The sequence below is a fragment of the Anguilla anguilla genome, chromosome 1 (assembly GCF_013347855.1).
Source record: "Anguilla anguilla isolate fAngAng1 chromosome 1, fAngAng1.pri, whole genome shotgun sequence".
Taxonomy (NCBI): domain Eukaryota; kingdom Metazoa; phylum Chordata; class Actinopteri; order Anguilliformes; family Anguillidae; genus Anguilla; species Anguilla anguilla.
The window spans coordinates 77,366,613-77,381,612 of NC_049201.1; the positions used below are offsets into that span (position 1 = coordinate 77,366,613).

General features: G+C 53.1%; 1 protein-coding gene across 1 annotated transcript in view; it reads right to left on the minus strand.

The window, feature by feature from the left end:
* runx3 (RUNX family transcription factor 3) overlaps window positions 1–15,000 on the minus strand; it is a 44,244-nt gene that overhangs the window by 14,915 nt on the left and 14,329 nt on the right. The window contains exon 4 of the mRNA XM_035382131.1: window positions 2,282–2,449. Coding sequence (XP_035238022.1) covers window positions 2,282–2,449 — 168 coding nt within the window. The remainder of the gene's footprint in view (window positions 1–2,281; window positions 2,450–15,000) is intronic.

The following is a 15,000-nucleotide window of genomic DNA, read 5'->3' on the forward strand; positions in this document are numbered from 1 at the left end:
GTAAAAATAAGTGTGCATTTTTGTGTTCTCTGTGCGAGGGTGGCACTCCACTAACTCCACAGACCGCATGGGGAAACAGAATTTCACTGCTCGCGTGCAGAGAACACGCAAGCCGTCCGCAAGCAGCCAACAGGAACCTTTCTGTGGGGCTCTAAGGAATTATGACACTTTTGCGGTTGGGTTGGGGGGGCGAGGGGGGGAAGGAAATAAGGGTTGCGCAACAAACTCACGGACGCAAGCCCGTTACGAGGTTCGAAGCTTTTTTTTTTGTTGTTGCTACATGTTGTCCTCTTTTCTGCGAAAGATGGACGGGTAAAAAAAAAAAATTGGAGCATTAATTTTGTTTGTTTTTTCTGCACTGAGGGCAGACATGGCGACCCTCGTTTCCCAGGAGACCACGGCAGCGGCAACACAAGGTCACATGACGCCTGCGCGGGTTAGCGTAGCTGCACGCGCACTGCCGCTCTCACGGGACAACACAGGCCCACCGTGTCCCCAAACAGCACCAATGTGCAGGATCTTTCAACTGCAGCACTGCCTCAAACCCCCTTTATGTGCTCTGTGTGTGTGTGTGTGTGTGTGTGTGTGTGAGTGTGAGTGTGTGTGTGTGTGTGTGTGTGTGTGTGTGTGTGTGTGTGCATGTGTGCGTGTGTGAGTGTGTGTGTGTGTGTGTGTGTGCATGTGAGTGTCTGTGCATGCTTGCAGGAGCATTGTGTGTGTGCAAATGAATGCTCCTGCAATCGTGCACAAACACTCGCACACACACGCACACACACACTCTCTCTCACACACACACTCACACACGCGCACATACACACACACACACACCCACACACACACACTCTCTCTGACACACACGCAGACTCTCTCTCACACACACACATACACACACACTCTCTCTCTCACACGCATGCACACACACACTCACACACACACACACACACACACTGCAGCAGAATGAGACGGGCGTGGGTGGAGAGGTCACGCAGGGCTGCTACATTCCTGCAGTGTGGCTGTGCTAACCAACGCAGCCTCGGGAAACAGAGCCACAGCACACCGCACACACGCTGAGCCTCACTGAGCTACTCTGAGCCTCACTCCAGCCTCAGACCGAGTCACTCTGAGCCTCACTGAGCTTCTCTGAGCCTCACTCCAGCCTCAGACCGAGTCACACTGAGCCTCATTAAACCACACTGAGAACACACTGAACTACACTGAGCCTTACTGAGCTACTCTCAGGCTCACTGGTCTACATTAAACCACACTGAGCCAGATTAAACCACATTGAGCTACACTGGTCCTCACAGCAAAACACAGTGAGCTACCCTGAGCTTTACAGAGCTACGCTAAACCACACTCAGCCAAATTAAACCACACTGAGCTGCACCGGACTGCAGTCCACACCACACTGAGCCGCACAGAACCACACTGATCCACGCTGGTCTACGCAGATGTACAGGAAGACACACTGGCCCACACACTGTGTCACTTGCTGCCAAACTGCCAGGCACATCGACAGGCACAACCACAGAACGAGCCGTGATCTCTCCCAATCAATACTGCCCCCCACCGGGTCCCGCAGCAACGTCCCCTGATCAATAACCCCCCCCCCACACACACACACCCTCTTCGAATTCTCCTCAAGTGGTCTGCGCTGCCCCCCAGATAAAAGGAGGAGCAGGAGGAGGTGAAGGAGGTGGAGGGGAGGTGGTTAAGCCGCTGAACGCGGTTGGCGGGTCTCGGTGATGAAACGGTAACCCCGCACTGCACTAGCGACCGCTACAAAGCCCAGCCCCAGCGACGGCCCCGTTCATGTGGCTGAGGCCTTCAGTCAGAGGCAGAAAGCAGCAAACTCGGCGAATCCGCGGCAAAACGCCTTTCATGACTTAATTCAGCGACCGAGAGGTAAAGAAACACGTCACAATAATACAATGACCAGAGGAGGTCTGTGTACGTACTTGTTCTGAGTGTGTGTGTGTGTGTGTGTGTGTGTATGTGTGTGTGCATATATGTGTGTGTGTGTGTGTGTGTGTGTGTGTGCGTATGTGTGTGTGTGTGTGTGTGTGTGTGTATGTTTGTGTGTGTGTGTGCGTATGTGTGTGTGTGTGTGTGTGTGTGTGTGTGTGTATATGTGTGTGTATGTTTGTGTGTGTCCGTATGTGTGTGTGTGTGTGTGTGTGTGTGTTGGTCAGGAAACAGAATGGAATTGATTGAGGTTAAACAGGCTGGTGCAAAGTCTGGGTGGTGCGTGGTGGGGCGGGGGGGAGGGGGGGGGGGGTACCTGGGATCTGGGACTGGTTGGAGGGACTGAAGTGGCTGGTGTGGGAGGGTCTGGGGTTACCCGACCCAGGCCCCATCCTCAGCCCGGCCCTCTGGAAGCGCTCCAGCTCGGACAGGCGGTCCGAAAACTGCATGGCCTTCTGGGGGTCCTCCAGCTTCACCCTGTGACCTGGAGAGAGAGAGAGAGAGAGAGACGGGTCAGGTCACATCCACATTACCGCCATTTGGGACTCACACAGAACAGGCTTACGGTTCATTCAACATACGTCCCATCTATACGGGCAGAATATTCACCAAAGTCATTCTAAATCAGGTTGAGCACCTCGCTCAAGGGTGCAGCGGCAGTGCCCCAACTGGGAATCGAACCCGCGACCTCCCAGCTCCCTCAACTCCAGGGTTATTCACTAACATTTTTTTCTTCTTCCAAGGAGCACACGTGCTCCTGCAGTAAGTTCAAAAGTTTAGAAGCACTGCTAATGCATCCCAATTAGCAGACCTGCTGCTTAAATTATTTTTCCAGTTAGCCCACATCGATTTTTTTTTTCAGGAGCTAGTGGTCCTAAAATGGGAGCGCGGTAGAGCTCTGAACACCCTGACACACACCCCCCCCCCCCACCGCCCCCGTCGTCCCGACCCCCCCGTTCTCGAAGCCCAAAGCCTCCAGGATACGCCGAGAGGGGAAAGGGGCGGGGATCGCTCCGCTCCGCTCTCCGAAACTGAGGCTTCTGGGATAGCGCGGGCGCACCGTTTCACAGCGTTTAGGGCCTAACCCCCCCCGACGCCCCCCCCCCCCTCCCCCCCGTGATACAGAAAACAGCCCTCTCCCGTTTTCCGCAGGTACGGTGTTCCTGCAGGACGGCTGAATTGCGCCGGGCTTCGCGTCGGACCGTTACCGTGCGGAGACAGAGCCGCGCGCCGCGCGCGCTTACGCTACGCTACGCCTTCGTCTGACGCGAGGACGAACCCGCGGGGCAATTCGGCCTCTTCGCTTCCCTGTCTTTCGGCAGGCGTTCTCTCTCAGCTCATGCCCTGCGCGCCGAGTCGCGCAGCAGAAACGGCAATGCCCCCCACCTGGGGAATCAAACCCGCAGCCTCTGAGCGAGCTACAAGCGCAGGGTCTGCTAACCACTGCCCTACCCTGTCACGGCCTTTTCCTGTTACTGCAGGAATGAGGGGAGGTGGAGGGGTGGAGAGGGAGAGGTGCACGCATACACACACACACACACGCACACACACACACACCACAGCTCTACAGTGCTCCCTTTTATGAGCATGTGCTCCTTAAAACTGATGTGTGCTAACTGAGAACGCATGCACGCATGCACACACACACACACACACACACACACACACACATGCACACACAAGTCTATCAAATCCTGTGTTTTCCCCCTGCAGAAACCGGATTAGACCGTAAAGAACAGACACAAGAGCAGTCCTTTTTCTGTAAAAAAAAAGGAAAAAAAAAGCAAACAAAAATAAATAAAAATAAATGGGGCGGGCCGATGGAACGACGCTGACGAGCTCGGGCCTGGAATCTGGCCGTCTTCCAGCCGTTTATTTAAACTCTGCGATCCGAAGTCGCACCTGTTCCCCTATAGCAGGGCCCGAAACAGGACACGGCAACAACAACACCCAGCAAGGTGTAAAATTAACAGCAGAGAGGGGGGGGTGTGCAGAAAGGGGACGGGGGGGCGATCTTTGTTGTTAGGCAATTTGAGATGTGATGAAGGGGGGCCCCCCCCACCCCCAATATACGCCCCCCACCCCTCAACCAAAAAAAAAAAAAAGCCAGGAAAGCCCCAGGCAGAAGGGGTCCAGGTTTAGGCCATACGGCAGAGTGAGCTATTCATGCTCCTCACTATTTCTGCTGCTCTGTGTTTCTGTTCCTCTCTCTTTCTGTTTATGCTCCTCTTTGTTTCAGTTCCTCTCTCTTTCTGTTTCTCTGTTTCTGTTTATGCTCCTCTTTGTTTCAGTTCCTCTCTGTTTCTGTTCCTCTGTTCCTGTTCCTCTCTGTTTCTGTTCCTCTCTGTTCCTGCTCTTCTCTGTTCCTGTTCCTCTCTGTTCCTGCTGTTCTCTGTTTCTGTTCCTGTTCCTCTCTGTTCCTGCTGTTCTCTGTTTCTGTTCCTGTTCCTCTCTGTTTCTGTTCCTCTCTGTTCCTGCTCTTCTTTGTTTCTATTCCTCTCTGTTTCCGCTCCTCTCTATTTCTGTTCCTGATCCCCTCTGTATTGCACACGGCAAGTCAAAAAGCAGGAAGTTCCTGGACTTCCTGTACAATCCTCCCCCCCCCCCCCCCTGCCGCAGGTGCAGTTTCTGTCTGAAGGTACCCTGGCCATGTTTTTGTTTGAAGTTGAGAGCAGACCAGAGTGTGTCTCAGCGTCTTCTTTCCGCCGTCTGCAATGACTCAACGACCGCGCAGCCATAACTAAGCCCAGCAGGACAACCATCTCTGCTGGGGTTTCCATGCTAATCTGTGTGTGTGTGTGTGTGTGTGCAAGGGAGCACGTTTGTGGGCATTTTCTGGATGTGCGTCCATTTGCGTGTATTTGTGAGTGTGAGTGTGTGCGTATATAAAGACTGAAAAACTCAACGGCAGTGAAATCGGTGGCGCTGCTGTTTCGAAGGGAACAAAAACAAAAGACTCCTCCCTGTTTTTTTTTTACACCCCCCACCGTCGTCAGCGGCGACAGGAACGAACGAACGAACGAGGGAACGAACAAACGAACGAATAACAAGCCGGTGAGGAGACGCCTGGCTCATGCGCTCGCGCGCGTCTCCGTGAGAAGCCCCCGAAAAAAAAAACGGCGGGCCCGGACGGAGGAGGAGAGGAACGCTCGCTAGCTGCTCGCTAGCTTTGGGCTTTCAGCGCCGACATGAACCTGTGCCTTAATGGAAGGGCGGGGGGGGGGGGGCGGGGGGGGGTTTAACGTAAGTACCAACACAGGATAGATGTGTCTGATAGAACATGTATACATTCTGTGGTTTCCTGCCTGGCACTTGGCCTGTCCCTGGTCTCCGTTCCACAGACTGTCCTAATGCGAAGTAATGGCTAGATTTGAATATTTTATCAAGATATAAAGAGGGGGGGAGCAGACGTGGAGCGATATGGATTTTGCCCAGCGATCTCTCACTGCTGACCCATGGGTAATATATCTTTTTTTTTTCCCTCCTCCTCCTCCTCCTCCTCCTCTTCCAATGCTCCGTCCATTTGTTGGCACTCAAAAAAAAAAAGAAAAAGAGGAAGGCACGCCAGCTCACGCGGGGGCCAGGGTGGACACACAAAGCACTCTGGGTCGCCACCCTTTCTCTCCGCGATGATTCACGTTCAGATAAAATCCTAGCGGACCCACCCGCCCCGCCCCGAATCCCCCACCTTCCCACCATGCCACACCCCATACAGACACACACGTGCACACGCACACGTATGTACAGACTCCACGCCCAGCTGCAGTCTACACTCCACAGAGCCATGCGTACGCACATGCAGACATACATGCACACGCACACACCCACATGCACACACATGTACAGCCTCCACATAGAACAGAGGCGCATACACACACACACACGTAGGTGTGCCTGTACACACATGCATGCACACCACATGCGTAGAGAGTAGATATGTGCACACACACTCACTCACTCACACACACACAAACTCACACTCATACACACACAGATACACACTCACTCGCACATACACACACACACGCACACACACACACACACACACACACACTTTCCCGCAGATGAAGTGTCAACGCCCGCATGCTTCTGAGCCTGGAAGTCGGGGTGCTTAAAAAGTCCAGGCTGTTTATTTTATTCTGGTTTTTGGAGCAACATGCAAAAGCCGCAGGGTCCAGTAAAAATAGCATCCCACCCCCCCCAGCCCCCCCCCAGCCCCAAACCCCAAACCCCCACTCACCCCGGACCCCCTTAGCGCGCCCCCACTACCCCAGCCACAGATAGCTTGTTATTCACACTTTGGGGGCTAACCCGCCCCCGCCCCCCCCCCCTCCCCGACATTCAGTGCGCCATCGAGGAGCGAGAGAACCTTGGCGCACGCTACAGCATTGGCCCCCGCCCGGCCCCGCCCAACCCGCTACCAGCTCCTACGCGCCACCCCCGCAGACACTGTGGCTACTGTCTCCTCCACCCAACAGGGGTTTGCGGGGGGGTTTTGGGGAGGGGTATTGGGGCAGGGGGGGGGGTTGCTAGGGGGGCAATCGGTGGTAGTGGTGTGCGGCGTGGACGCCTGCCTGCATTTCCCAAAAAAAAAAAAAAAATTATCGTTTTCCGGCCTGCTTCCCGTCGACAGATTTATGCCCCCTCGACCGAGCGGGAGAGAGAGAGAGAGAGGCGGAATTATATTCCGATGAAAATAAAAAAAAAGAAAGAAAAAAAAGCAGAAGAAGAAGAAGGAGAAGAAGGGAAAAAAAAGCTGATAATTGATATAGTTTTGTAGCCGGTGGTGGTCTGTGATGAATTGGCTGGCTCGTAGGGGATGAAAGCAAATATCGCCCCCTTCTGTGGGAGGGGCGCTGGCGGGCGGCCAGCTGGCTCGGGACGGGGCAACACGCTGCACTTCCAGTAGATTTGGACGACCATGAGAGAGAAATGAGGGGGGTTGCGGGGAGAGGGGAGCGGGGGCGAGGGGGGTGGGGGGGTGGGGGGGCATTACCCCACAGCCTGGTCCTCATTACGCGGTCCCTACAGTTACTGTTATAGCAGTAATCAAATGAGCCATCCGTTCTCCCTCTCCCTTTCCATCTCTCTCTCTCTCTCTCTCTCCCTTTCCATCTCTCTCTCTCTCTCTCTCTCTCTTTCCCCCCTTAAAAAAAAACTTGTTTCCCATCTGGTGAACCCCCCCCCGCACCCCACCCCATTTCCCCCCACCAACCACCCAACCGCCCACTCCCACCCCTGCTCCCCGTCTTCGTTTTATAAAGCGCTCCCGAAACGAAGCCGGTCCCCCATAATCGGCCTCCAGCGACACCGCCGGGGGGGGGGGGGGTGAATGGGGCTTTTGTGCCAAGGGGTCCGCCGTCCCGTTTAAAGAAGGGACAGCCGCCGCCGCCTCACCTTCCTGTTAAACATGACGTTTTAGCATCCCTCGAACCCGTCTCACACACACACCCCCCTTTCGCCTTCCACCTCGGTAACGGGGGGGGGTTTGGGGGTCAGGGCGGTGAGGTTGTGTGTGGGGGGTTGTGACCGCTTTTTAACACCCGCAGACTGGGGGGGGGGGCCCGCGTGTCGGGGGGGCTTAGCGATGCCACAGACCCAATTCAGAGGGTTTTGTGGTCGGATGAATATTTTATGGATCACGGTGCACTTAGGAAAAAAAACGAATGCAGCCCCCACGCCCTCCCCCCCCCCCTTTTTTTTTCTCTCTTTTCAATAATGATATCATAACCGCAAGAAAGAGATGGAAAATGGAGGCGGCCGGCCGCGCGGGAGGCAGAAATAATCGGGTTCGGGCAGCGAGCAGCGCCCCTCGGCTGATGTCCCGCGACCGGAGGGCGGGCGGTCCGCCGTTTCGTACCAAAGTTTTTTTTTAAAAACGCAGCGGCAAAATAAAAGATCCCGAAAAGTCATCGCCAGACTTCGTCACCGCTTTCAGATGCTCCCTTTCGCGCAACGTTGCCGTCGTTGTACTGTCCAAAGAAGTTCACGTATATATCCAAAATATGTACTGTATATTCTATTTTCGAACGGGATCCGAAACGTTCCCTCCCACAAAAACAAAAAAAAAAGGGTACGATAGCGCGACTGATTATCATGCTGTGCATCTACGAGTCTTTTTAAAGCTCAAGAAAGCCGATACGTTCAAGATGGCAGAGAAGTCTTATAAAGCAGACTCTGTGAGTCACCCTTTATAAGAATCAGACGGTTTATCAGATTAGTAGTTTACGCCCGCGTGCTCAAAACGGAAGTCAACAAATATACTGATAAAATGCGCACGCATGCATGCGGATATTTTCAGTTGCACGCTAAAAATACGCACGGATACGCACACAGTGCGCTCATGAATACAATTTCAAAAAGGTCACGAAGTGGCGGTCTGATCGTTTTTTTATCTTCGCGTCGTTTTCCGTGGGATTGCTGTTCATCAAAAGACAGAGCATAAACTGCGGCCGCATGGATGGGGGGGGGGGGGGGAATTGGAAAATATCATAGTCCCTTCCCCCCCACCACCATTTTGTATTTGGTGAAGCTGTTACTGACCCCCCTCAAGAAAATCCTAAAGAGAATTTTTTGTTTGTCGCCCCCAAAGTTGAGACCTACAGTATGTCCTTGCATGGCTGTGTGTTTTCACTGTGTTCCATACGCAGCTCCACTGGGCTAGCGCTAGCAGTCCTGACCGCCAGTCAATGCCAAGCAGCCCCTTTGCAATGCATGCGACTCACTGCTCTCTCTAAAAAACACCTGCCCCCGTAACGAAACACACCGCCTGGTGCAGTGGTGTGTGAGCGCGAGTGTGTGTGTGTGTGTGTGTGTGTGTGTGAGTGTGTGTGTGTGTGTGTGTGTGTGTGTGTGTGTGAGAGAGAGTGTGTGAGTGTGTGTGTGTTTGTGTGTGTGTGTGCAAGCGCGAGCGCGAGTGTGAGTGTGAGTGTGTGTGTGAGTGTGAGTGTGAGTGTGTGTGTGTGTGTGCGAGTGTGTGTGTGTGCGAGTGTGAGTGTGTGTGTGTGTGCGAGCGCGAGTGTGAGTGTGAGTGTGTGTGCGAGCGCGAGTGCGAGTGTGAGTGTGTGTGTGTGTGAGTGTGTGTGTGTGTGTGTGGGCGAAGTGAAGTGTGAGTGCGCGAACGTTCGTCGAGTTTCTCATTTGGCACAGGAAGTGACCTCACGGCGCGGCGAGCGGGCCCGGGGACGGAGGGGGGTGAAGGTTTCGGACGGGTCAGAGGCGAGCGCGGTCAGCGGCGGAGAAGCCGAATGGAAGACAAACAAACAAATAAATAAACAAATAAATAAATAAATAAATAAATAAAGACAAATCCGAAACGCCGCCCTCACAAACCGCCAGAGTCACCTGCCGCACAGGTGAAGCGTCGGACGCGGGTCCTCGCCCCGCGGGCAGCGTGCGGGGGGGGGTTTTAAAGGGCCCGTCAGAGGGCAGGGCTCGTTCAGCGCAGGCGTGTGCGCACCTGGGGCTGGGCTCACCTGCGCGTGCTCTCCGTCTATTCCGTCTCCTGCGCAGAAATCGCCGCGTCACGTCGCAGGGAGTTTAGCAGACGCTCTCATCCAGAGCGACTCGCATCGTATCCAGTTATGCAGCTGGATATATACTGGAGCAACGCAGGTTAAGTACCGCGCTCAAGGTTGCGACGGCGGTGTCCTACCAGGTGGAATCGAACCTGCGACCTTTTAGGCTACAAGACCAGCTCCTTAGCCATTATAGCGCACTGCCGCCCGCCCGCCCGCCCGCCCGCGCGAGCGGTGAGCTGCATAAATCCGGTAAGCTGTTTCGGGGAAATCGAAAAAAATCAATACGGACACGGGGGAAACATCGGCGCGAGGTGGCGTGAGCTCACAGAAGGAGACGCTCCAAGCCGCTGTGTGTGCGTTTGACGCCGCCATGATATCGTTCAGAAAGAATATGAGGTACTCGACTAACACTTCTGGCCTCAGGTTTTTTTGATGGAATGAACTACCGTAACAACCTTAGCATCTCCAATCTTTAGCGCATACTACCCGTCGGCAATCAGAACACGGAGTACCTCTCCCCCCCCTGCAGTCACCCACCCTCCCTCTCTCTTCTTCTTCTTTTTCCATATCTACTACCCCGCTCTCTCTTTCTGAAGACCAGACCATCCGAGCAATGACAGGCACGACTGATCGATGACTTGATAGGCTCCACTTCCTTCCCCTAGAACCCCTCAGTCACTCCCCCCCCCCAACCCCCCCCCCCTCCCCCCCCACAGCCACCACCACCTCCCCAACACCTCCGCCCGCAACTCCCAACCCTCTTCTTTCGCTCTTGTTTTTTTTTAACCAGAGAGTAAGACGCACATGTTCCCTTCTGAGGAGAGACATTAAGCACGACTTCTTGTGATGAAGAGGCGGGGGGAGCGGCCCTCACAGGGGAAAAAGTGAAACGCAGGCCGGTCAGAGGAGCGACACGCGCTCAGCCCCTCATTCCAGTGGCAGAATGAGAATGTTAAATACGTGTGAACATTTGTGTTAATCGTTTAAGAAAAGGAATATTAAATACGTGTGAACATTTGTGTTAATCGTTTAAGAAAAGGAATATTAAATACGTGTGCACATTTGTGTTAATCATTTGAGAAAAGGAATATTAAATACATGTGCACATCTGTGTTAATCTTTTAAGAAAAGGAATATTAAATACATGTGCACATCTGTGTTAATCGTTTAAGAAAAGGAATATTAAATACATGTGAACATTTGTGTTAATCATTTGGAAGTTTCTTCGAGTGGACGCACTGCCTCAGCACTGTGCTGTGAAATGGCGAATAGGTTCGCGTGTGGATGGGGAGGGGGGAGGGGGGAGGGGGGGGCGGGGGGGGTGTGTTGTAGACTGTCGAGCCGTTGATTTAATACCTGTGTTTTTAGCATTTAGTGGCCTCTCTCTCCCCGAGGTGTCAGCTTGCAGGTGTTGGCATTGGGGTGGTGGGTGGGGGGGGGGGGGGTTTCTCCGGGGACAGAGCAGTGCAGTGCCTCTCAGGTGGCGAATGCTAACGCTGCCTGTGTTTCCGTCAGGACGGTTAACGGTGTCGCGCTGTTGCAGGCCTTTTTTTGCCGAGTGCGGTAGGTTAATCCGAGAGGCCCACAAGACAGCACTGGCATCTCTCCTCCTCTTTCTGTTGAGGGCTTGAGGACGTTTGACTGTTGGGGGGGGGAAGTGACAGTTGATTTCCTCTTGGCAGAGGGGAGGGGGGGACTTCCGCTGTTTTTCTCAGACAGAGCTCGAGGGCGTTTCGACATCTGCCAATGCGTGTCGTTACTAATCCATCTTCCTCGTCTACCTTCTCTTGCTCCTCCTCGGCCCTGAGAGGCCCGGTTCCCCTGCTGACTTACAGGAACCAGTAGTGCCCTTCCCCATTGTGATGTCACAATGCTCCAGAACAATTCTCCCTATAGAACCATGTACAACTGTTCCAAACTGACAGGGACCAGAAGTGAACCTGCTGCATTGTGATGTCACAATGTTCTAGAACAATTCTCCCTATAGAACCATGTACAACTGTTCCAAACTGACAGGGACCAGAAGTGAACCTGCTGCATTGTGATGTCACAATACTCTATAAAAATGCCCCCTATAGAACCATGCACCATGGTTTCAAATAATAACCTTTTCAATCAATCATTTTTGGGTTGTCACACAGTGCTTTGCAATAGATATTTTCCAGAGGGAATAAAAAAGCCCCATTGAGCCAAATTTGGGAAAAAACTCAAAGCGGTCACAAAACAATAAGTTCACAGCATGCTGACCGTTAGCACTTTGACTGGTAACATACAGCCAGTTATCATGGTGAATATTACCAAACAAAATTCAACACTTGTCCAAAGCTGGCCTCAATATCACCCAAGTGAAACCCTCATACATATTCATATCACACAAGAAAATCTAATTAAATCAGGATTCCCTGGAAAAAAAAAAACTTGACGCATTACTCACTGCTCACTCAGCAGTGAGATCAAAGTTCACATGGAACTTGTGAGGTTCAAGTGAAACCGAGCCAGCAGGGCCGTTTCACACCAAGAACAGAGAGGGAAAGAGGGGGCGGACTTTGCTTCGTTGTTTGATGATAAGACAGACCACGTATCATTAACCAATCATGAGTCATCCCCCACCCACAGCGCAGGGATGCATGGCGACGCACTGAGACCGCTAGGGAGAACAGACACACTGCCATGCGCAGCCAGAACCAATCTATCACAGAGCTGGTTTTGTATCCCCTACGACTGAACCAATCAAACCACGCTAACAATAACCGATCTATCACAGAGTTGGTTTGTATCCCCTACGACTGAACCAATCAAACCATGCTAACAATAACCAATCTATCACAGAGCTGGTTTGTATCCCCTACGACTGAACCAATCAAACCACGCTCACCATAACCAATCTATCACAGAGCTGGTTTGTATCCCCTACGACTGAACCAATCAAACCACGCTAACCATAACCAATCTATCACTGAGTGTGTTCCAAACCACGCTCACCATAACCAACCCATCACTGAGTGTGTTCCAAACCATGCTCACCATAACCAATCTATCACTGAGTGTGTTCCAAACCATGCTCACCATAACCAACCCATCACTGAAGGTGTTCCAAACCATGTTCACCATAACCAACCCATCACTGAGTGTGTTCCAAACCACGCTCACCACAACCAACCTATCACAGAGTGGGCTGACGTGCCCAATGGCTAACCATAGTAAACCTCACTTACACCACATTACATAATAAGTATATCACTCGAGTGCGTTTACCCAGCGAAGAGCCAAGCTCCAGTACAGCGTGCAGTTCTGTTAGCAGAATGTGGGGGGACACCGTGAACTGCTGTGTGCGTGCGTGTGTATGCGTGTGTGTGTGTACGCGTGTGCGTATGTACGTGTGTGTATGTACGTGTGTGTGCGTGCGTGTATGTGCGTGTGTGTGCGTGTGTATGTGCGTGCGTGTGTATGTGCATGTGTGTACGTGTGCATGTGCGTGTATGTGCGTGTATGTGTTGTGTCAGGGGCCCTAGTTGTTTTTTGGGGCTTCCTGGAGAGTTGCCAGAGCAGAACCCCTCCCCACGCACCCCCTCCCCCCAGGATGCAGGCTCCACCGCCGTAAGAAAAAGCTGTCGTTTTCTTTTCACCAAAGTGACAGATTATATCAGAGAAATAACCTGCAGCCTAAACGTTGTCTTAGCACAGGGGAGGGGAGAGGTGTAACGTAGGTGGGGTGCGATAATGAGAAAGGTGCTTAGTGAGGGGCGTGGGTGACAGGGCGGGAGCGTGATCGCGCGTGTGTGTGTGTGTTTGTGTGTGTGTGTGTGCGTGCGCGCAGAGAGGCGCTAAAGTGAAACCTTTCGACACGTCGGCCGGCGTGTCTGTGACGCGCGTGTGTGTGTGTGTGTGTGTGTGTGTGTGTGTGTGCGTGTGTGTGTGTGTCTGTGACGCGTGTGTGTGCGTGTGTGTGTGTGTGTGTGTGTGTGTCTGTGACGCGTGTGTGTGTGTGTGTGTGTGTCTGTGACGCGTGTGTGTGTGTGTGTGTGTCTGTGACGCGTGTGTGTGTGTGTGTGTGTCTGTGACGCGTGTGTGTGTGTGCGTGTGCGTGTGTGTGTGTGTGTGTGTGTGTCTGTGACGCGTGTGTGTGTGTGCGTGTGCGTGTGCGTGTGTGTGTGTCTGTGACGCGCGCGCGTGTGTGTGTGTGTGTGTGTGTGTGTGCGTGTGTGTGTGTCTGTGACGCGTGTGGGAGCGACCGGCTCTCGTGTTTTCCCACACGCCGGAGCGGCCGGCCCAACGAATTTACAATCACACTTACGCACAGGAGTGTGCGCGCGCGTGTGTGTGTGCGTGTGTGTGTGTGTGTGTGTGCGTGTGCGTGTGTGCGTGTGTGTGTGCGTGTGTGTGTGTGTGTGTGTGCGTGCGTGCATAAAACCGCATGTTTGAGCGTGGCACTGGGAGCAGCACAGAGATCGGGGGGTCACTGCACCCGAAGACGTATTTTTGACACTTCGCTATCTAAGTGGGGGGGGGGGGACTTTCACTCTTGCGGTTCCCCGGTATGAGGACTCCCGCCTGCATCAGGGGGGCCCCGGAGACGGCATCCAGGTGTGCGGCGTGCCAAACTCGCGCGGGACAAAGGAACGCGATCGGCGCGGCTCTCTCCGGGAGATGCGGGCTTTCGACAAAAAAAAACAAAACAAAACAACCGACAAACGCCACGACCCGCTCGACAAAAAGGCTAAAAAAAAATCTTTTTTTTTTTTTTTTCCCCCCAGAAAGCCCCTGTTGTGTAGCATTCTTTTGCCTCATTGGCCGCCCGCCAGAGGTGGGCGTGGCGTTTCTGCATAGCATTCGATGCGTCACTCCCACGGTTCGGTTTAATGAATCACCCGCCGGTGGGCATTCACTCCCGTCTACACCTGAGCCGCGTTTCGCTTCGTCTCTCCTTCAGCGGTGCCTGTGTTCCCCGCAGCTCGGCCTTCCGCGCTGCTTTTAATTCGGTTGAGAAAACTTCAAAAACATTTTTTTCGTATTTGTACCGCTCGTTCACCACCTAACTGTTTCGACTTGACGGTGAAAACGTAACGTGTGGCGCTGACTCACCGTCGAGGACAGTCTGCTTTAAGCTGGACGACTGCAGTCGTGCTGACAACTGTGTCTTTCCAGTCCGTGGCTAAGGAAATAAATCGACAAAAATAATGCAAAAGAAAACCAAATAAAATAAATTGTTCTCCCTTTCATTTTAAGTTTGCCCTCAGGCCACTACACTCGACAGGTTGGAATAAGTGTCTGATCTATTTCCACTCCCGACCGGACGAAAAGCAAACATCAGGGAACATCTTTTTCCTTTTTCTTTCTTTTTTTAGCGGCCTGTTCCTCGCAATTACGTCTCAGAATAAATAAATATTGAGAACACTGAGCAGCGTCTCACGCGGCCAGTTTCCCGCAAGCTCGGAGATCTGGTGCCCAGCCCCGCCCCGCCCTGCCACGCCCTTTTCCCAGTCACGTCCCGCCTCTCTGCTCCACCACTGGACCC